The sequence below is a fragment of the Somniosus microcephalus genome, chromosome 3 (assembly GCF_052327205.1).
Source record: "Somniosus microcephalus isolate GS21.2 chromosome 3, FLI_Smic_1.0, whole genome shotgun sequence".
Taxonomy (NCBI): domain Eukaryota; kingdom Metazoa; phylum Chordata; class Chondrichthyes; order Squaliformes; family Somniosidae; genus Somniosus; species Somniosus microcephalus.
In genome coordinates, this window is record NC_140989.1 from 194,397,301 (window position 1) to 194,418,853 (window position 21,553).

The 21,553-nt window shown below is 55.7% G+C and overlaps 1 protein-coding gene across 2 annotated transcripts in view; it reads left to right on the forward strand.

Annotated features, from left to right (window-relative positions):
- The window catches only part of nt5e (5'-nucleotidase, ecto (CD73)), a 114,338-nt gene extending 93,637 nt beyond the window's left edge, over positions 1-20,701 (forward strand). Inside the window, exons 2-4 of one of the 2 annotated variants that reach the window (XM_085982059.1) lie at positions 5,665-5,887; positions 7,449-7,637; positions 20,499-20,701. In XM_085982059.1, the coding sequence (XP_085838185.1) occupies positions 5,665-5,887; positions 7,449-7,637; positions 20,499-20,620 (534 nt within the window). In that variant the 3' untranslated portion in view covers positions 20,621-20,701. The remainder of the gene's footprint in view (positions 1-5,664; positions 5,888-7,448; positions 7,638-20,498) is intronic. The other variant, XM_085982060.1, reaches the window with a different exon arrangement.
- Positions 20,702-21,553: the final 852 nt, after the last annotated feature.

Here is a 21,553-nt window from a genome sequence, read left to right on the forward strand (position 1 = left end):
GACGGGTTTTACCTCTGGATCTATTGTTATATGGTACTTGAACTCCCCAAAGCATCCTACAGTGTCATCAAAACACTCTGGATACATGTCCATCAAATGTTTCGTGTCCATGATTTGTGGACGATTCTCCAGTGGGGTGTTGCTGTCGACTTTCAGTGATGTTTTTGTTAGTTCGTGGTTTACCGAGATTAACCCCAGCTTCTCGCAGCTGTTTAGTCCCAGGATCACCGGTCCCTCGGAGTCGGTCACATAGAACATGCAGTTGATGTTTCTGCTTTTGTGTGTTCCTTTTATACAGGTTGTTCCGAGTTGTCTGATCTCGCTCCCCCCATATGCTGTCAGCATGACGTCGTTTGCTTTTAAACATCCTCTTTTCGGGTATCTATCTTTGCCCAAGTTTTCGGGGAAGATCCTCTGGTATAGCCTCAGTGGAAGGATGTTGCTCTGCGCTCCTGTGTCCAACTTTACTTTTAGATTGACGGTTGTGGGCTGTCCTTCGATCCTCTTGTTAATCTGGATGATAGTGTGCCATTCTTTCTTTGGGGTGCTTTCCGCTCTGGACGTTTCGTGTAAGAGAACCTTTATGGTTTCAATGTTCAGAGCTTTGTCATACCCGCAGTCTTCGTCATCTTGCTCACCCATAGTATGGATTTTATTTTTCTTTTGTTGGTTCTGCTGTCCACCTCTGCTTTTGGTGTGTAGCCCCTCTCTTTTGCTCTGCACATCTTTTGCCAGTGGTTTGCTTTACTACACGTGTTGCAGCTTGTTCCATACGCTGGGCATTTTCTTCTGTCTGTGTAGTCGTGTTGTCTTCCGCAGTTTCTACACGTATTCTTCCCGCTGTCATATACTTGTTTTTGTGTGAGCCGTATGAGTATTCAGTGTTTTCATCTGTTGTTTTGTGGCTTCGTGAGCCCTTGCTGTATCTATGGCTTCTGATATTCCGAGCTTTTCTTTTCCTATTAGTTCTTTTTGCACTTCTGTATGTGCTGATCCCCATATTAATTGGTCTACCAGCCTTTCTTCTAGTTCCGTAAACTTGCATTTGCTGGCTTCGTTTTTTAATCTCGTCAGGAAATTGTCAGCCGTTTCACCAGGTTCCTGCCTTAAGCTTTGGAATGTGTATGCGGTGGTTTGATTTAGGCTCGAGATGGTTACTGAACTTTTCACAAATCTCCGTCGGGTTTGTTTTATCCTCTTCGGATAAACTCCAGCTGTTATAGAGATCTAAGCCTTTTTCTCCCACCCACAGTAGAATGTAGCTGACTTTTTCCTCATCGGAGGAGCCTTTCAGGAAACTTTTAAATGTAAGCGCACATTTTTGCTTAAATTTCCGGAAAGCTTCCACGATATCGTCGGCTTCCCAGTTCATGATGGGGAGCATATTCGCGGTCAGTGCATTGGACATCGCCATTTTAGCTGCCCGAACGATTCACGGTTAAAACGCTGCAGAGTTTACTTGTAAATTTATTTCTTCAATCTGATATCGTTTTTATGTGCGTAAGTTTTACTCACTTATACCGCTGCCACCATGTTATGTCTTCTGGCGCTCGTAGTGCTTTGTAAAGACGCCTCTGGACTCGGTAGTTTGTAATTATAAACTACTATTTTATTTGAGTTGTAATGGCTGCCTGTCGCATGGTGCGGGGTGATATTTTCAAGTGCCTGTGCGGCGCCTGCGCACTACTTTCCCAGCACCGTAGTGCTGCTACACTTGATTTGAGTGTTAGTACACTTGTACAATGTAGTCCCAACATAACTATGTAACACATGCAATGTCAATGAGAGAGATGTAAAACTATTCTGTCACCAGCTTGCTGTGAGGCGCCTGTCTGTCCGTCCCCCACTTGGGAATTCTCCTGCACTCCCACGATCTGCCGGGCCGCCTCCTCCGAAGTGGTGAGCTGGGCTACTGAGGGTGGCCCTCCTCCTGTCCTCACTCTTTCCCTCTTATTGTGGGCTCTCTTTTCCTGCAATGAGGGAGACAGGTGGAGTTTGAGTGAGAATGAAGGAGTGAGTGTAGAGAATCCATGGTATAGATGCTTAGAAGGAGACAAAGGGCCTGTGTGTTGTAAGTTGTTGTCATTGCATCACAGTGATAGGGAATGTGAGGGCTGCGTGGTTGAATAGTTAAGTGAATGTGACCACAGAGAGAGAGGGAATGGGTAAGGGTGCAGGGATGTAAGGGTCAAGTGGGATGTGGAGGAAGTGGTTGGCAAAGCAGAGTGCTGGTGAGGAGAGTTGATGGGGATGAGATTGAGGGTGATGGGAATGTCATACTCACTTTTCCTGTGTGGAGAAGGTCATGAAACCTCTTTCTGCACTGCAGCCAGGTTCTGCTGCACATAGAAATTGCATTTACCTCTTGGACCACTTGCAGCCACAGAGCTTTAGTCTGCTTGGGAGGCTTTTTCCTCCCTGAGGAAGGGAAGAGCTCCTTCCACCAGAGCTTGGAGGGAGGCCTCATCGAATCTTGGAGCACACTTTCGTCTACTGGTGGACATAATTGCTGAAGGAAGCGCTCAGAACAATGGGCATAAAGTTTAAAGGCTGAAAAAGAAGCAAGGCTGCTTGCAGGCCTTAAATCCACCAGCATTGATGATGTCATCGGAGGTGACATTCTGTATGAAAAGACTCACTGGGCCAGGGTTCCCACACGCTGGAAATCAAGTGCCCAATTAGGGCAGAATCGCACTTTTGTCCCACTTCACATCGGAGTCGGGATCCTGCCACGCCAACCACCTAACACGCCCCCAGCCTGCCCCCAATGGCAAAATCCAGCCCTGAGGGCGTGACTCCAGCCATCTCTGAATGAAATTGATTTACAAAGATAGAGGCCATTTCCCCCAGACCCTCCATTGAAAGTAAATCTTATGCCTTCAACACACCACAGGGGATGGCGCAAGGGGCAGTGAGAGCACCAGGCAAGAGCAGCAAGGATACCAGAATTAGTTTGATTTGGAAGGTGACCTCCCCCTCAGCGTTTCTTCCAAAGATGGCAGTGACTCCGAGGCTGACACTCCAGCCGTTTAATGAGCCACCAACTAATTTACATGAAGCTTAGGGTCCTAACGAACCTGACACACAGCTTGTCTGCAGGCTTTGAGGCTCTTTGCAGCCGCCATCAGCATTCAGGTGCGCTGGGCATCTCCAGTACACCGTAGGGCTCCGGCTTCCTTGCCCAATAACGGGGCACCCACAACCTTTAATGTTGTTCTTGCGTTTTTATAATTTTTATAATTCTCAATAATCCAACATCAAATTATAGAATAGTAACTAGATTTACCACATAACATGTAGGCATAATACAGGAGCAGCAGCAGCCAGGGCTACCACCCACCTCTTCAGACTGACCTCACCAGTCTGGTTCTAACTGGTGGATGTTAATTGAACCATCTACACTAACTAGTGTCAGAGAAATGCCTCTGAATTCTCAGGTTGCAACTAATATATCACTGCAACTAGGGGACGGCCCGTACTGTCCTCCTTGGCCCTCTGCCGAGGCCTCTCACTAAGCCCTTGTTTGATTATTGAATTCACATCATTGAAGTGGCCTCAGGAGCTAGTTTCATGGCACCAGTGTGTCAACAATACCATCAGCCTAGCATTATTTGGTTTGACTGGGACACTACATCACACGGGCCACGCTCTGTGAAGGGAAAGAATACCTATGATCCCGTATCGTAACTGTAGGGGCAATTTCAACACCCTCGGTCGGGTGGACTTCCTGCCCTTTTCCTGCCCTGCTGCCATTGACACCTCTTGATTTATTGAAACATAGAAACATAGAAGATAGGAGCAGGAGTAAGCCATTCGGCCCCTCGAGCCTGCTCCACCATTTAATGAGATCATGGCTGATCATCCAAATTCAGTACCCTGTCCCTGCTTTCTCCCCATATCCCTTAATCCCTTTAGCCTTAAGAAATATTGGGCGTTTGAGACACCTGCCTGACTCAGACTGGGGTCCTCATGATTTCATGTAAATCCAGGTCCTCTGATTGGATCCCCAGTGCGACTTTAACGGCCAACTGAGTGAAGCGTCCAGTGATACCTGGCGGACACCCAAGAGAGGCCCCCCCGCCACCGCCCCCCCCCACCTCCCCCCCGTCAGGAACGTTTAAAACTTAACTTTGTGGGGCCGAGCAGAGCAGGAGGGCCAGTCCCACCCTGGGTTCCTGGGCAGGCGAAACCCTCATGACCCCCCCGCTCCTCCCCCGGCGTGCCGACTTACCTCACAGGCCCAAAGCCAGCAAGTTGCCTCTGGACACTCAAGGCAGCAGCTGGTCGGTGGTATGTTAATGAAGCCCGAACATTAAAATGGACCAAGGCCTCACAGTGCAGCTCTCAGGTGGGTGTCCCACAGATCCCACCAGCTTTCCACCCAGGAGTTCAAAATCCCCACTTATAATATGTGTGTGTGTCTCCTCTAGATCTTTGGTCAAGTCAAATAACCTACTCGTATCTCTATTATCTATTTCTCCCAAAGATTTTCAACCTTTAAACTGCTGACAGATCCAGGAACATTCCTGTTTCCTTGAGCTGACACTCAAAGAATCTTACAGCACAGAAGGAGGCCATTCAGCCCATCGTGCCTCCGCCGGCTCTTTTTAAAAGCTATTCAATTAGTCCCACTCCCCTGCTCTTTCCCCATAACCTTGATAAGTTTTGTAAGTTAACAACTCAGGCACAACCACTGATATATGGAGAGGCTAGAGCAGCTGGGATTGTTCTCCCTAGAGCAGAGAAGGTTAAGGGGAGATTTAATAGAGGTGTTCAAAATCATGAAAGGTTTTGAGTAAATCAGGAGAAACTGTTTCCCATGGCAGAAGGGTCGGTAACCAGATGGGACAGATTTAAGATATTTGGCAAAACCAGAGGATTATCCAGAGTCCTTATTATTGCCCTTTCTCAACAAACAGGGAGACAAGCTTTTAGTTAATTATACCTTCCAGCAGCTAGTGTGTAAACTGCTGCCCCCTCCCCTCATCTACTGGATTACGAGATCAATCACTCTGAACTGTTACCGCTGACTGCCATATCAATCAGTTAGGTTGTTTTCAGATAGACTGCCACGCTGATGAGAGAGTGGAAGTGTGCCTCTACTTAGCAAAGACAGTAAAGACAAATGACAGCAGAATGAGGAACCAACCTATTGCTAAATTTGTGGATTTGCTTTAGCTACAGTCTTTCCAGCCCAAAGGACAAAGGCAAAGTTAACAGAAACAGTATCAATGTTTCTTATTGTAAAATAAAATTCTAGCACCCTGCCCTCATTATAATTCAAATGGAAAAATATAACAGTAAACTATTATCAGCTAAAACACCACGATCTCTCAATCCCCCACAAGCATTTTCCTTTATTTTATTGGGAGTGAATGTTCTCACCATTGTGACAGACACTGAGTTGGAGGCAGCGGCAACACTTTTGGTTTTCATTTAGAGAGCCTCTGAACTCATGACCAAAACTACAACAGTTTCCCCCTCCTTCTCCATTCGCACTGACTGTTCAACAGTAGCAAATTCAGCAAAGTATATAGTCATTAAAAAAAGTGGGAACAAGACTGAATCCAGGTCTGTGAACAGGACAGTTTTGATTCTCGGAATGAGTTTGGTTACTCTTTTTTCTTTTTAACTTTGTAACTTGACTGCTGTTCCGTTCTGTAGGCTCTGGGAAATCATGAATTTGACAATGGTGTGGACGGCCTCTTGTACCCCTTCCTTCAGAATGTTTCTTTCCCAGTACTGAGCGCGAATATAAAAGTTGATCAACAGCTATCGGCAACCCTCACTGGCCACTATCAGGCTTATAAGATCCTAAACGTTGGTGGACAGAAGATTGGTTTGGTTGGATACACCAGCAAAGAAACCCCGATGCTCTCAGACCCAGGTGGGTACATAAAAACATAAGAAATAGGAGCAGGGGTAGGCCATCTGGCCCCTCGAGCCAGCTCTGACATTTAGTAAGATCATGGCTGACCTTCTACCTCATCTCCACTTTCCTGCACTTTCCCCATATCCCTTGATTCCCTTAATATTCAAAAATCTATCGATCTCTGTCTTGAATATACTCAATGACTGAGCCTCCACAGCCCTCTGGGGTAGAGAATTCTAAAGATTCACCACCCTCTGAGTGAAGAAATTTCTCCTCATCTCAGTCCTAAATGGCCGACCCCTTATTCTGAGACTGTGACCCCTTGTTCTAGACTCCCCAGTCAGGGGAAACATCCTCTCTGCATCTACCCTGTCAAGCCCTGTAAGAATTTTGTATGTTTCAATGAGATCACCTCTCATTCTTCTAAACCCTAGAGAATGTAGGCCTAGTCTACTCAATCTCCCCATCCTAGGAAGCAGTCTGGTGAACCTTTGTTGCACTCCCTCTATGGCAAGTACCTGTATATCCTTCCTTAGGTAAGGAGACTAAAACTCTACACAATACTCCAGGTGTGGTCTCACCAGGGCCCTATATAATTGCAGTAAAACGTCTTTGCTCTTATATTAATATCCTCTTGTAATAAAGGCCAAAATAACATTTGCTTTCCTAATTTCCTGCTGTACCTACATGTTAACTTTCAGTGATTTGTGTACGAGGGCACAAACACCAACATTTCCCAATCTCTCACCATTTAAAAAATACTCTGCTTTTCTATTTTTCCTACCAAAGTGGATAACTTCACATTTCTCCACATTATATTCCATTTGCCATGTTCTTGCCCACTCACTTAGCCTGTCTATATCCCCTTGAAACCTCTTTGCATCCTCCTCACAACTTACATTCCCACCCAGCTTTGTATCATCAACAAACTTGGATATATTACATTTGATCCCCTCATCCAAATCATTGAAGTAGATTGTGAATAACTGAGGCCCAAGCATGATCCATGCGGTACCCCACTAGTTACAGCCTGCAATCCAGAAAATGACCCGTTTATTCCTACTCTCTGTTTTCTGTCCATTAACCAATCCTCAATCCATGCTGGTATATTACCCCCAATCCCATGAGCCCTAATTTTGTTTAAGAACCTCTTGTGTGGCATCTTATCGAATGCCTTCTGAAAATCCAAATACACCACATGCACTGGTACCCTCTTATCTATTCTACTAGTTACAACCTCAAAAAACTCTAACAGATTTGTCAAACATGATTTCCCTTTCATAAATCCGTGTTGAATCTGCCCAATCCTATTATTATTTTCTAAGTGCCCTTTTACCATGTCATTAATAATAGATTCCAGCATTTTCCCTACTACTGATGTCAGGCTAACTGGCCTGTTGTTCCCTGTTTTCTCTCTCGCTCCTTTCTTGAATAGCGGAGTTACATTTGCTACCTTCCAGATGACAACCAATCTATAGCCACCTCTTTCAAAACCCTAGGATGTACCATTGGAGGCTGAGATTCACTGTGTTACGGAGCTCTGAAACGGCCACCAAATATGTTTTTTGAACTGCAGGGCCGCATCTAATCTTCGAGGATGAGATTGAAGCCGTGCAGCGTGAAGTCAACAAACTCACCACTCTGGGGGTTAACAAGATTATCGCCCTGGGTCATTCAGGCTTCAAGACGGACAAACAAATTGCAAAGAAAGTGAGGGGAGTTGATGTTGTGGTGGGAGGACACTCCAACACTTTTCTTTACACAGGTAAACTTTTCATCCAACTCTCTCTGTCAATCGTGACTTAATCATAGAATCACACAGCACAGAAGGAGGCCATTTGGCCCATCATGCCTGTGCTGGCTCTTTGAAAGAACTGTCCAATTAGTCCCATTCACCAGCCCTTTCCCCATAGACATGCAAATTTTTCCTTTTCAAGTAGTTATCCAATTGCCTTTTGAAAGTTACTATTGAATCTGCTTCCACCGCCCTTTCAGGCAGCGCATTCCAGATCACAACAACTCCTGTGTAAAAAGAAATTATACGCAAAAGGGTCTTCCAATTACACATTCCAAGCAGCGCGCTAGGTGAGTGCCGTCCAATTACACCTCGCCCATTCCCCCCCAGCCGAATTCCCCCGCCCATTCCCCTCACACATTCCCCCCCTTGCCCATTCCCCCCCGCCCATTCTCTCCCTCGCCCATTCCCCCCCTCAACCATTCCCCTCGCCCAATTCCCCTCGCCCAATTCCCCCCGCACATTCCCCTCGCACATTCCTCCGGCCCATTCCCGATCGTCCATTCCCCTCGACCATTCCCCTCGCCCATTCCCTTCCCCCATTCCCCCCTCACCCAATCCCCCCACCCATTCCCCTCGCCCATTCCCCTCACCCATTCCCCTCGCCCATTCCCCCCGCCCATTGCTCTCGACCATTCCCCCCGCCCATTACCTCCGCCTATTCCCCCCACCCATTCCCCTCGCCCATTCCCCCCGCCCATTCCCCCCGCCGAATCCATTCGCCCATTCTCCCCCACCCATTCCCCTCGCCCATTCCCCCTGCCCATTCCCCTCGCCCATTCCCCTCGCCCATTCCCCTCGCCCATTCCCCTCGCCCATTCCCCTCGCCCATTCCCCTCGCCCATTCCCCTCCTGCATTCCCCTCGCCCATTCCCCCCGCCTATTCCCCTCGCTCATTCCCCTCGCCCATTCCCCTCGCTCATTCCCCTCGCCCATTCCCCTCACCCATTCTCCCCGCCCATTCCCCCTGCCGATTCCCCCCGCCAATTCCTCTAGACCATTCCCCTCGCCCATTCCCCCTGCCCATTCCCCCTGCCCATTCCTCTTGCCCATTCCTCTTGCCCATTCCCCTCGCCCATTCCCCTCGCCCATTCCCCTCGCCCATTCCCCCCACCCATTCCCTCCTCGCCCATTCCCTCCTCGCCCATTCCCCTCGCCCATTCCCCCCGCCCATTCCCCCCGCCGATTCCTCTCGCCCATTCCCCCTGTCCATTCCCCTCGCCCATTCCGCACCTCCATTCCCCTCGCCCATTCCCCCCGCCCATTCCCCCCACTCATTCCCCTCGCCCATTCCCCTCGCCCATTCCCCTCGCCCATTCCCCTCGCCCATTCCCCCCGCTCAATCCCCTCGCTCATTCCCCTCGCCCATTCCCCTCGCCCATTCCCCTCGCCCATTCCCCCCGCCCATTCCTCTCGCCCATGACTCCCGCCCATGACTCCCGCCCATTCCCCCCGCCCATTCCACTTGCCCATTCCCCTCGCCCATTCCCCCTGCACAATCCCCTCGCCCATTCCCCTCGCCCATTCCCCCCCACCCACTCCCCCTGCCCATTCCGCCCTCGCCCATTCCCCTCTCACACATTCCCCTCGCACATACCCCCGTCCATTCCCCCCACCTGTTTCCCCGCTTCCCATTCCCCCCGCCCATTCCCCTCGCCCATTCCTCCCCCGCCCAAACCCTCGCCCGTTCTCCTGGCCCATTCCCCTCGCCCATTCCTCTTGCCAATTCCCCCCTCCCATTCATCCCGCCCATTTCCCCCTTGCCCATTCCCCATGCACATTCGCCCCTTGCTCATTCCTCTCGCCCATTCCCCTGCCCATTTCCCTCAACAACTCCCACCGCCCATTCCCTTAGCCCATTCCTCTCACCCATTCCCCCCACCCATTACTCTCACCCATTCCCCCCGCCCATTCCCCCCGCCCATTCCCCTCACCCATTCCCCCCGCCCATTCTCCCTTGCCCATTACCCCCGCACATTCCCCCCTCGCCCATACCCCTCGCCTTTGCCCATTCCCCCCGCTCATTTCCCCCTCGCTCTTCCCCTCGCCCATTCCCCCTGCCCATTCCCCCCGCTCATTCCCCCCTCGCCCATTGACCGCTCGCCCATTCCCCCCTCGCTCATTCCCCTCGCCCATTCCCCCCTCCCATTCCCCCCTCCCATTCCCCCCTCCCATTCCCCTCGCCCATTCCCCCTGCCCATTCCCACACCCATTCCCACACCCATTCCCCTCGCCTATTCCCCTCGCCTATTCCCCTCGCCTATTCCCCTCGCCCATTCCCCTCGCCCATTCCCCTCGCCCATTCCCCTCGCCCATTCCCCTCGCCCATTCCCCCGCCCATTCCCCTCGCCCATTCCCCCCGCCCATTCTCCTCGCCCATTCTCCCCTGCCCATTCCCCCTGCCCATTCCCCCTGCCCATTCCCCTCTCACTCATTCCTCTCGCCCATTCCCCCCCCGCCCAAACCCCCCCGCCCATTTCCCCCGCACATTCCCCCGCCCATTCCCCCCACCCATTCCCCCCACCCATTCCCCCGGCCATTTCCCCCTCGCCCATTCCCCCCGCACATCCACCTCGATCATTCCCACCGCCCATTCCCCCATTGCCCATTCCACATGCCCATTCCTCCCGCCCATTCCACTCGCGCATTCGCCCCGCCCATTCCTCCGCCCATTCCTCTCGCACATACCACACCCGCCAATGCCCCTCACCCATTCCCCCTGCCCATTCCCCCCTTGCCCATTCCCCCCTCGCCCATTCGCCCCTCGCCCATTCCCCCTCGCCCATCCCCCCCACCCATTTCCCACTCGCCCATTCCACCCTCGCCCATTCCCCCCTCGCCCATTCCCCCTGCCCATTCCCCCCTCGCCCATTCCCCCCTCGCCCATTCCCCCCTCGCCCATTCCCCCCTCGCCCATTCCCCCCTCGCCCATTCACACCTCGCCCATTCCCCCCTCGCCCATTCCTCCCTCACCCATTCCCCTCGCCCATTTCCCTCGCCCATTCCTCCCCCGCCCAAACCCTCGCCCGTTCCCCTGGCCCATTCCCCCGCCATTCCCCTCGCCCATTCCTCTCGCCCATTCCCCCCTCCCATTCATCCCGCCCATTTCCCCCTCACCTATTTCTCCCCCACCCATTTCCCCCTCACCCAGTCCCCCGCACATTCCCCCCGCACATTCCCCCCGCCCATTCCCCTCCCCATTCCCCCCGCCCATTCTTCTCGCCCATTCCCTTCCGCCCGTTTTCCCTGCCCATTCCCTTCCCATTCCCCCTGGCCATTCCTCTCGCACATACCACCCCGCCAATGCCCCTCACCCATTCCCCCCTCGCCCATTCCCCCCTCGCCCATTCCCCTCGCCCATTCCCTTCGCCCATTCACCCTGCCCATACCCCCCTCACCCATTCCCTCGCCCATTCCCCATGCCCATCCCCCTCTCATTCCACCTGCCCATTCCCCGCTTGCCCATTCCCCGCTTGCCCATTCCCCGCTTGCCCATTCCCCGCTCGCTCATTCCCCGGTCGCACATTCCCCTCGCCCATTCCCCTCGCCCATTCCCCCCGCACATTCCCCCCGCCCATTCCCCCTCACCCAGTCCTCTCACCCATTCCCACCCACCCATTCCCCCCACCCATTTCCCCCACCCATTCCCCCTCGCCCATTCCCCCTCGTCCATTCCCCCTCGCCCATTCCCCCCACAAACTCCCCCTCACCCAGTCCTCTCGCCCATTCCCACCCACACATTCCCTCTGCCCATTCCCCCCGTCCATTCCCCCTCACCCATTCCCCCTCGCCTATTACCCCCACACATTCCCCCTCACCCAGTCCTCTCGCCCATTCCCACCCGCCCATTCCCTCCGCCCATTCCCACCCGCCCATTCCCTCCGCCCATTCCCACCCGCCCATTCCCTCCGCCCTTTCCCCCTCGCCCATTACCCCCACACATTCCCCCTCACCCATTCCCACCCGCCCATTCCCTCTGCCCATTCCCACCCGCCCATTCCCCCCTCACCCATTCCCCCCCTGCCCATTCCCCCGCCCATTCCCCTCGCCCACTACCCCGCCAATTCCTCCCGCCCATTCCCATTGCCCATTCCCCTCTCGCCCATCCCTCTCGCCCATCCCTCTCGCCCATTCCCCTCGCCCATTCCCCCCGCTCATTCCCCCCTCGCCCATTCTGCCGCCCAATCCCCCCCGCCCATTCCCCCTGCACATTCCCCTCGCCCATTCCCCCTGCCCATTCCTCTCACCCTTTCCCATCGCTAATTCACCCCGCCCATTCCCCCCTCGCCCATTCCAGTCGCTCATTACCCCCGCACATTCCCCCTCGCCCATTCCTCTCGCCCATTCCCCCCGACAGTTCCCCTCGCCCATTCCCCCCCGCACATTCCATCCTCGCCCATACCCATAGCCCATTCCCGCCTCGCACATTTCTCTCACACATTCCGCACGCCCGTTCCCCCCGCTCATTTCCCCCCGCCCATTCCTCTCGCACATTCCCCCCGCTCATTCCCCCAGTGCATTCCCCCCGCTCATTCCCCCCTTGCTCTTCCCCTCACCCATTCCCCCCGCCCATTCCCCTAAACATTACCCCCTCCCATTCCCCCACCCATTCTCTTCGGCATTCCCCCCGCCCATTCCCCCCCTCACCCATTCCGCCCGCCCATTCCCCCTCGCCCATTCCCCCTTGCCCATTACCCCCGCCCATTCCCTCCGCCCATTCCCTCCGCCCATTCCCCCTCGCCCATTACCCCCACACATTCCCCCTCGCCCATTCCCACCCGCCCATGCCCCCCTCACCCATTCCCCCCTCACCCATTCCCCCTGCCCATTCCCCCGCCCATTCCCCTCGCCCACTACCCCGCCAATTCCTCCCGCCCATTCCCATTGCCCATTCCCCCCCTCGCCCATTCTCCCTGCTCATTCCCCTCGCCCATTCCCCTCGTCCATTCCCCCCGCCCATTCCCCTCGTCCATTCCCCCCGCCCATTCCACTCACCCATTCCCCCCGACCATTCCTCTCGCCCATTCCCCCCGCCCATTCCCCCCGCTCATTCCCCCCTCGCCCATTCTGCCGCCCATTCCTCTCGCCCAATCCCCCCGCCCATTCCCCCTGCACATTCCCCTCGCGCATTCCCCCTGCCCATTCCTCTCACCCTTTCCCATCGCTAATTCCCCCTGCCCATTCCCCCCGCAAATTCCCCCCTCGCCCATTCCAGTCGCTCATTACCCCCGCACATTCCCCCTCGCCCATTCCTCTCGCCAATTCCCCCCGACAATTCCCCTCGCCCATTCCCCCCGCACATTCCCGCCTTGCACATTTCTCTCACATTCCCCCCTCGCCCATTTCCCCCCTCGCCCATTTCCCCCCGCCCATTCCCCCCGCCCATTCCCCCCGCCCATTCCCACCGCCCATTCCCCCCGCTCATTCCACCCTCGCCCATTCCCCTCCGCCCATTCCCCTCCGCCCATTCCCCCCGCCCATTCCTCTCGCCCATTACCACGGCCCATTTTCCCGGCCCATCCCTCGTGCCCATTTCCCCCGCCCATTTCCCCCTGGCCCATTCCCCCCTCGCCCATTCCTCTCACACATTCCCTCCGCCCATTCCCTCCACCCATTCCCTCCCCGCACATTTCCCCCTCGCCCATTCCCCCCTCACATTCCCCCCCCGCCCATTCCCCCCGCCCATTCCCGCCGCACATTTCCCCTCGCCCATTCCTCTCGCCCATTCCCCCGCTCATTCCCCCCTCGCCCAATCCTCTTGCCCATTCCGCCCACCCATTCCGCCCGCCCAAACCCCTTGCCCATTCCCCCCTTGCCCATTCCCCTCGCCCATTCCCCCACCCATTCCCCTCACCCACTATCCCCGCCAATTCCTCTCGCCCATTCCCACCGCCCATTCCCCCCGCCCAATCCCCCTGCTCATTCCCCTCGCCCATTCCCCTCGCCCATCCCTCTCGCCCGTTCCTCCCGCTCATTCCCCCCTCGCCCATTCCTCTCGCCCAAACCCCTCGCCCATTCCCCCCGCCCATTCCCCCCGCCCATACCTCTAGCCCATTCCCCCCCGCCCATTCCCCTCTCGCTCATTCCTCTCGCCCATGCCCCCCCCGCCCAAACCCCCCCGCCCATTTCCCCCGCACATTCCCCCCACCCATTCCTCCCGTCCATTCCCCTCGCCCATTCCCCCCGCCCATTCCCTCCGCCCATTCCCTCCGCCCATTCCCTCCGCCCATTCCCTCCGCCCATTCCCCCGCCCATTTCCCCCTCGCCCATTCCCCCCACACATTCACCTCGATCATTCCCACCGCCCATTCACTCCGCCCATTCCCCTCACCCATTCCCCTCGCCAATTCCCCCCCGCCCAATCCCCCCACCAATTCCCCCATTGCCCATTCCACATGCCCATTCCTCTCGCGCATTCGCCCCGCCCATTCCACCCGCCCATTCCTCCCTCGCCCGTTCCCCCGGCCCATTCCCCTGCCATTCCCCTCGCCCATTCCTCTCGCCCATTCCCCCCTCCCATTCATCCCGCCCATTTCCCCCTCGCCCATTCCCCCGCCCATTTCCCCCTCACCCATTCCCCCCGCACATTCCCCCCTTGCCTATTCCCCCGCCCATTACCCCCGCCCATTGCCCCTCATCCATTCCCCTCGCCCATTCCCCCACCGCCAAATCCCCCCTCGCCCATTCCCCCCTCACCATTCCCATCCCTATTCCCTTCCGCCCGTTTTCCCCGCCCATTCCCTTCCCATTCCCCCTGGCAATTCCTCTCACACATACCCCACCGCCAATGCCACTCGCCCATTCCCCCCTCGCCCATTCCCCTCCCCCATTCCCCTCGCCCATTCCCCCCGCACATACCCCCCTCGCCCATTCCCCATGCCCATTCCCCCTCACCCATTCCCCCCGCCCATTCCCCCCGCCCATTCCCCCCTCTCATTCCACCTGCCCATTCCCCGCTTGCCCATTCCCCGCTTGCCCATTCCCCGCTTGCCCATTCCCCGCTTGCCCATTCCCATTGCCCATTCCCCTCGCCCATTCCCCCCGCACATTGCCATCGCCCATTCCCCCCACAAATTCCCCCTCACCCAGTCCTCTCGCACATTCCCACCCACCCATTCCCTCTGCCCATTCCCACCCGCCCATTCCCACCCACCCATTCCCTCTGCCCATTCCCCCCCGTCCGTTCCCCCCGCCCATTTCCCCTCGCCCATTCCCCCTCGCCCATTACCCCCACACATTCCCCCTCACCCAGTCCTCTCGCCCATTCCCTCCGCCCATTCCCAACCGCCCATTCCCTCCGCCCATTCCCCCTCGCCCATTACCCCCACACATTCCGCCTCGCCCATTCCCTCTGCCCATTCCCACTTGCCCATTACCCCCTCACCCATTCCCCCCCGCCCATTCCCCCGCCCATTCCCCTCGCCCACTACCCCGCCAATTCCTCCCGCCCATTCCCACTGCCCATTCCCCCCTCACCCATTCTCCCTGCTCATTCCCCTCGCCCATTCCCCTCGCCCATCCCTCTCGCCCATTCCCCTCGCCCATTCCCCCCGCCCATTCCACTCGCCCAGCCCTCTCGCCCATTCCCCCCGACCATTCCTCTCGCCCATTCCCCCCGCCCATTCCCCCCGCTCATTCCCCCCTCACCCATTCCCCCTGCCCATTCCTCTCACCCTTTCCCATCGCTAATTCCCCCCGCTCATTCCCCCTGCACATTCCCCCTCGCCCATTCCCCTCGCCCATTCCCCCCACACATTCCATCCTCGCCCATACCCATCGCCCATTCCCCCCGCACATTCCCGCCTCGCACATTTCTCTCTCACATTCCGCCCGCCCATTCCCCCCCGCACATTCCTCTCACCCATTCCGCCTGCCCATTCCCCCAGCTCATTTCTCCCCGCCCGTTCCTCTCGCACATTCCCCCCGCTCATTCCCCCAGCGCATTCCCCCCGCTCATTCCCCCCTCGTTCTTCCCCTCACCCATTCCCCCTAAACATTCCCCCCGCCCATTCCCCCCCACCCATTCCCCCCGCTCATTCCGCCCGCCCATTCCTCTCACCCAATCCCCCCCGCCCATTCCTCCTGCACATTCCCCTCGCCCATTACCCCCATTCCCCCCGCCCATTCCCCCCGCCCATTCCCCCCGCCCATTCCCCTCGCCCATTCCCATCGCTAATTCCCCCCGCCCATTCCGCCCGCTCATTCCCCCCCGCACATTCCTCTCACCCATTCCGCCCGCCCATTCCCCCCGCTCATTCCCCCCTGCCCATTCCTCTCGCCCATTCCCCCCGCTCATTCCCCCAGCACATTCCCCCCGCTCATTCCCCCTCGCTCTTCCCCTCACCCATTTCCCCCGCCCATTCCCCCTAAACATTCCCGTCGCCCATTCCCCCCGCTCATTCCCCCCTCGCCCATTCCCCCCCGCCCATTCTCCCCGTCCATTCCCCCCGCCCATTCCCCCCGCTCATTCCACCCTCGCCCATTCCCCTCGCCCATTCCCCCCTGCCCATTTCCCCCGCCCATTGCCCCCACCCATTCCCCCCGCCCATTCCTCCCGGCCATGCCCACCCATTCCCTCCACCCATTCCCTCCTCGCCCATTCCCCCCGCCCATACCTCTCGCCCATTCCACTCGCCCACTATCCCCGCCAATTCCTCTCGCCCAATCCCCTTGCCCATTCCCCCCTCGCCCATTCCCCCTGCTCATTCCTCTCGCCCATCCCTCTCGCCCATCCCTCTCGCCCATTCCCCTCGCCCATTCCCCCCGCCCATTCCTCTCGACCATTCCCCCCGCTCATTCCCCCTGCACATTCCCCTCGCCCATTCCCCTCGCCCATTCCCATCGCTAATTCCCCCCGCCCATTCCCCCCTCGCCCATACCCATCGCCGATTTCCCCCCCGCACATTCCTGCCTCGCACATTTCTCTCACCCATTCCGCCCGCCCATTCCCCCCCGCTCATTCCCCCCGCACATTCCTCTCACCCATTCCCCCCGCCCATTCCCCCTAAACATTCCCCCCTCGCCCATTCCCCCTGCTCATTCCACCCTCGCCCATTCCCCCCCCGCCCATTCCCCCCACCCTTTCCCCCCCGCCCATTCCCTCCGCCCATTCCTCTCGCCCATTCCTCTCGCCCATTACCCCGGCCCATTTTCCCGGCACATTCCTCGCGCCCATTTCCCCCTGGCCCATTCCCCCCTCGCCCATTCCTCTCACCCATTCCCTCCGCCCATTCCCCCCGCCCATACATCTCGCCCATTCCCCCCGCACATTTCCCCTCTCCCATTCCTCCCTCACATTCCCCCCTGCCCATTCACCCCCGCCAATTCCCCCCGCACATTCCCCCTCGCCCATTCCCCTCCCCATTCCCCCCCGCACCTTCCCCCCCCGCCCATTCCCCACCCACCCATTCCCCTCGCCCGTTCCCCCCACTCGTCCATTCCCCCCGCACATTCCCCCGCCCATTCCCCCCGCCCATTCCCCCCCGCCCATTCCTCTCACCCGTCCCCCCCCCGCCCATTCCCCCCGCCCGTTCCCCTGGCCATTCCCTCCGCCCGTTCCCCCCGCCCGTTCCCCCCGCCCGTTCCCCCGGCCATTCCCTCCGCCCATTCCCCCCGCCCATTCCCCCCGCCCATTCCCCCCGCCCATTCCCCCCGCCCGGTCCCCCCCGCCCGGTCCCCCCGCCCGGTCCCCCCGCCCGTTCCCCCCGCCCATTCCCCTCGCCCATTCCCATCGCTAATTCCCCCCGCCCATTGCGCCCGCTCATTCCCCCCCGCACATTCCTCTCACCCATTCCGCCCGCCCATTCCCCCCGCTCATTCCCCCCTGCCAATTCCTCTCGCCCATTCCCCCCGCTCATTCCCCCAGCACATTCCCCCCGCTCATGCCCCCTCGCTCTTCCCCCCGCCCATTCCCTCCGCCCATTCCCCCCGCCCATTCCTCTCACCCATCCCCCCCCGGCCATTCCCCCCGCCCATTCCCCCTGCCCGTTCCCCCCGCCCAGTCCCCCCGCCCATTCCCCCCGCCCATTCCTCTCACCCATCCCCCCCCGCCCGTTCCCCCTGTCCAGTCCCCCCGCCCACTCCCCCCACCCATTCCCCCCGCCCACTCCCCCCGCCCACTCCCCCCGTCCACTCCCCCCGCCCATTCCCCCCGTCCATTCCCCCCGTCCACTCCCCCCGTCCGTTCCCCCCGCCCGTTCCCCCCGCCCATTCCCCCCGCCCATTCTCCCCGTCCACTCCCCCCGCCCACTCCCCCCGCCCACTCCCCCCGCCCACTCCCACACCCTTTTCATGTTTGCGATGAGCTCTGCTCCCACCACCACAGCTGTTACCACATTTCATGCCCTGCATAAAATAAATTCTCCAAACCTCTCGGTTCATCTTCGACGTTATTCATAAATTGATGCCTTCTAGTTACCGACTCACCAAATGGTTTGTCATGGTTTATCAAAACTTCTGAAAATTCTGAACAATCTTTATCAAATCTCCTCTTAACCTTCTTTGCTCCAATGAAGAATCTCCTGATTGTTCCCCTCCCCCAGGACTCACCTGCTGTCCTCAGCCAGCCGACCAAGCATGCTGCCCCCCGCGGTCAATAAGCTGCCTCTGGGCCGTAACTGGCACCCGCAGCCCACCGATAATATGCAAATTAGGTCAGCGAACCAATTTCCTGTGGTGCTGCCGGCTGTCACCACGCCTGAATCACACTTGAATTTGACCGCAATCCATATTCTAGGCATATGTCTTGATGTTCTCTGACCACTATAATGTTAGCCACACTTCAGTGCCATTCGTTGGTCAGTCAAATGTCCGACATGCACAGCAACCTGGCAACCCATCACCAGTGTTCGCTTTAAGCTGCGCAGCCCTCTGCAGCTCCCACGCAGCCACGCAGCACTCTGGAGGTCCCACGCAGCCACACAGCACTCTGGAGGTCCCACGCAGCCACACAGCACTCTGGAGGTCCCACGCAGCCACGCAGCACTCTGGAGGTCCCACGCAGCCACGCAGCACTCTGGAGGTCCCGCGCAGCCAGCTCACCGGCTATCAAATTAGAGGGAACATTGCCAATCACCATCTCTAATCGTGGGCAAAACTGTGGCAGATGAATCTCAGTGTGGAGAGATGTGAGCTCATCCACTTTGGGCCAAAGAGAAATAGATCAGAGTATTTTCTAAATGGTGAGAAGCTAGGAACTACGGAGGAGTCGAGAGGTTCAGGGGTCCCTAAAATCACTAAACACTAGTGGACAGGTACAAAAATAATTTAAAAGGGGGTTGTAATACCAAAGGGTGGCGCACCTTGGCAATTTTTAAGTGTATTTTTTAGCACCAAACATAAGTTATACTGTAGCTGGTGCCAAGTTGAGGTAGAGTGTGGAGTGGGGGGGTGGTAGTCTCACGCATGGCCTGGTTTTAGTGTGCTCAGCTGGTAGATGAGTTATTCTGCTAACTTTCATGTCAATGGTCACTTGAAACTGTTTCCCGTCACTGCAGAGTGGCAGCATAACTGCCCCCTAAAGTAGGGTATCTGATTTCTCAGTTGTTAATCCCAGATGGATAGATAGGACAGTGCACAATAGAAGCCAGGCATCTCGCACATTGAAAAATGGGAAATCAAAGGGTGAGCCAACTTGAGATACTTTCTGTCCTTGGCTCAGTGGTCGTGCTGTCGCCTCTGAGTCAGAAGGTTGTGAGGACATAATCTAGGCTGACTAGTACTGAGGGAGTGCTGCACTCTTGTAGATGCTGTCTTTGGGATGAGATGCTGAGCCGAGGCCTCTGAGTTGAATGTAAAAGGTTACAAGGCACTAATTGTAGTTCTCCCTGTTGTCCTGGCCAATATTTACCCCACAACCAACTTCACTAAAACAGATGATCTGGTCATTATCACGTTGCTGTTTGAGGGCCCTTGCTGTGCGCAAATTGGCTGCCGTGTTTCCTACATTACAACAGTGACTCCACTTCAGTATTTAATTGGCTGTAGAGCGCTTTGGGATGTCCTGAGGATGTGAAAGGTGCGATAGAAATGCAAGTCTTCCCTTTCTTTCTCCTGATGTTTGCAGTGAGTTATCGACCTGCTTTCTTGGTTGTGGAGTTCAAGGATCAAGTGAGGGAGTAAATAACTGTTAGAAACTGAGAAAAGCATACGGGATCTTTGGCTTTATAAATAGAGGCAGTACAAAAGCAAGGATGTTATGATAAACCTTTATAAATCACTGGTTAGGCCTCAGCTGGAGTATTGTGTCCAATTCTGGGCCCCACACTTCAGGAAGGATGTCAAGACCTTGGAGAGGGTGCAGGGAAATTGACTAGAATGCTACCCAGGGATGAGGGAGTTTAGTTATGTGGCAAGACTAGAGAATTTGGGCTTGTTTTCCTCAGAGCAAAGGTTATGGGGAGATTGAATAGAGATGTGCAAAATTATGAAGGGTTTTGATGGAGTAAATAGGGAAAAACTGTCTCCACTGGCAGGGAGGGTCAGTAACCGATGGACACAGATTTAAAATAATTGGCAAATAAGCCACAGGGAGATAAGGAGGCTTTTTTTCTTACGCTGCGAATTGTTGTGATCTGGAATGTGCTGCCTGAAAGGGCAGTGGAAGCAGATTCACTAGTAACTTTCAAAAGGGAATTGGATAAATACTTAAAAATGAAAAATGTACAGGGCTCTGGGGAAAGAGCAGGGGAGTGAAACTAACTTCAAAGCGGCGTAATGGGCCGAATGGCCTCCTTCTCTGCTGTAAGATTCTATGAGGGAAAATAAATAGATGCTAACTTTTGCTGTCCACATCTGTCTGCAGTGCTTACATTGTTTGTTTTAACTTGACAGGCACTGCTCCTTCCAATGATATCCCAGCTGGTCCTTACCCGTACATGGTACGGTCAGACTATGGCAACGATGTTCCTGTCGTTCAGGGCCCTACGCATACGGAAAGTACCTTGGACATCTAAAAGTGACCTTCAATGATGAAGGAATGGTGACCAAAGCTGTGGGAAATCCAATACTGTTAGATAGCAGTATTGCTCAAGGTAATGGGGCACCTACACATTGATTGGGAGATGTTTCATTGCAGATAAAAGAAAGTTTTTGGAGCAACTTTTCTAAATAGTGCGTTTTGTGTTGTGAAAAAGTGCAAGTAAAATAATTCAACCAGATTGGATTTAAATGCTGATTGATCGAAGTTTATGCTCAGTATTGTTGGAGGAGGGTTGACTTTGGTTAATTATTAGTCTTCAATCTCGAGGCACCATCATTCAAGCTGTCCACAGTTTCACAGTCCGACCCCTGTGTGTATTAATGGTCCCTGTAGGCTCCACCATGTTATTTGACTTTCCCTTCATATTTGAATTTTATTTCCTTTGTATTTAAGATGCATATAGTGGTGCTGGTTGAGGGATAAATATTGGCCAGGGCACCGGGGAGAACTCCCCTGCTCTTCTTCGAAATAGTGCCATGGGGATCTTTTACTTCACCTCAGTTTATACATTGTCATTGTTGTTTATGATAAAGTGCATCTGAAAACTAGCTTCCTCAACGTCCTTTGCTGAATGAATAGGCTAGTATTGAGTTTGAGGAGGCTGCTTCATCAACATTTCCACGGTTCACTGCTTGCACCTAGAATGGTGCCTGTTGCTGTGGCTCAGTGGGCAGCCCCCTCTCTCCTCTTAGTCAGAAGGTTGTGGGTACAAGTCCCACTCCACAAACTTCTGTACATTATCTAGGCTGACACTTCAGTGCAGTACTGAGGGAGCTCTGCACTATCAGATGAGATGTTAAACTGAGGCCCCCGTCTGGCCTCTTAGGTGGTCGTAAAAAGATCCTTTGGCATCCTCTGATATCTCTGCGCTCCTCCAATTCTGGCCTCTTGAGCATCCCCCAATTTT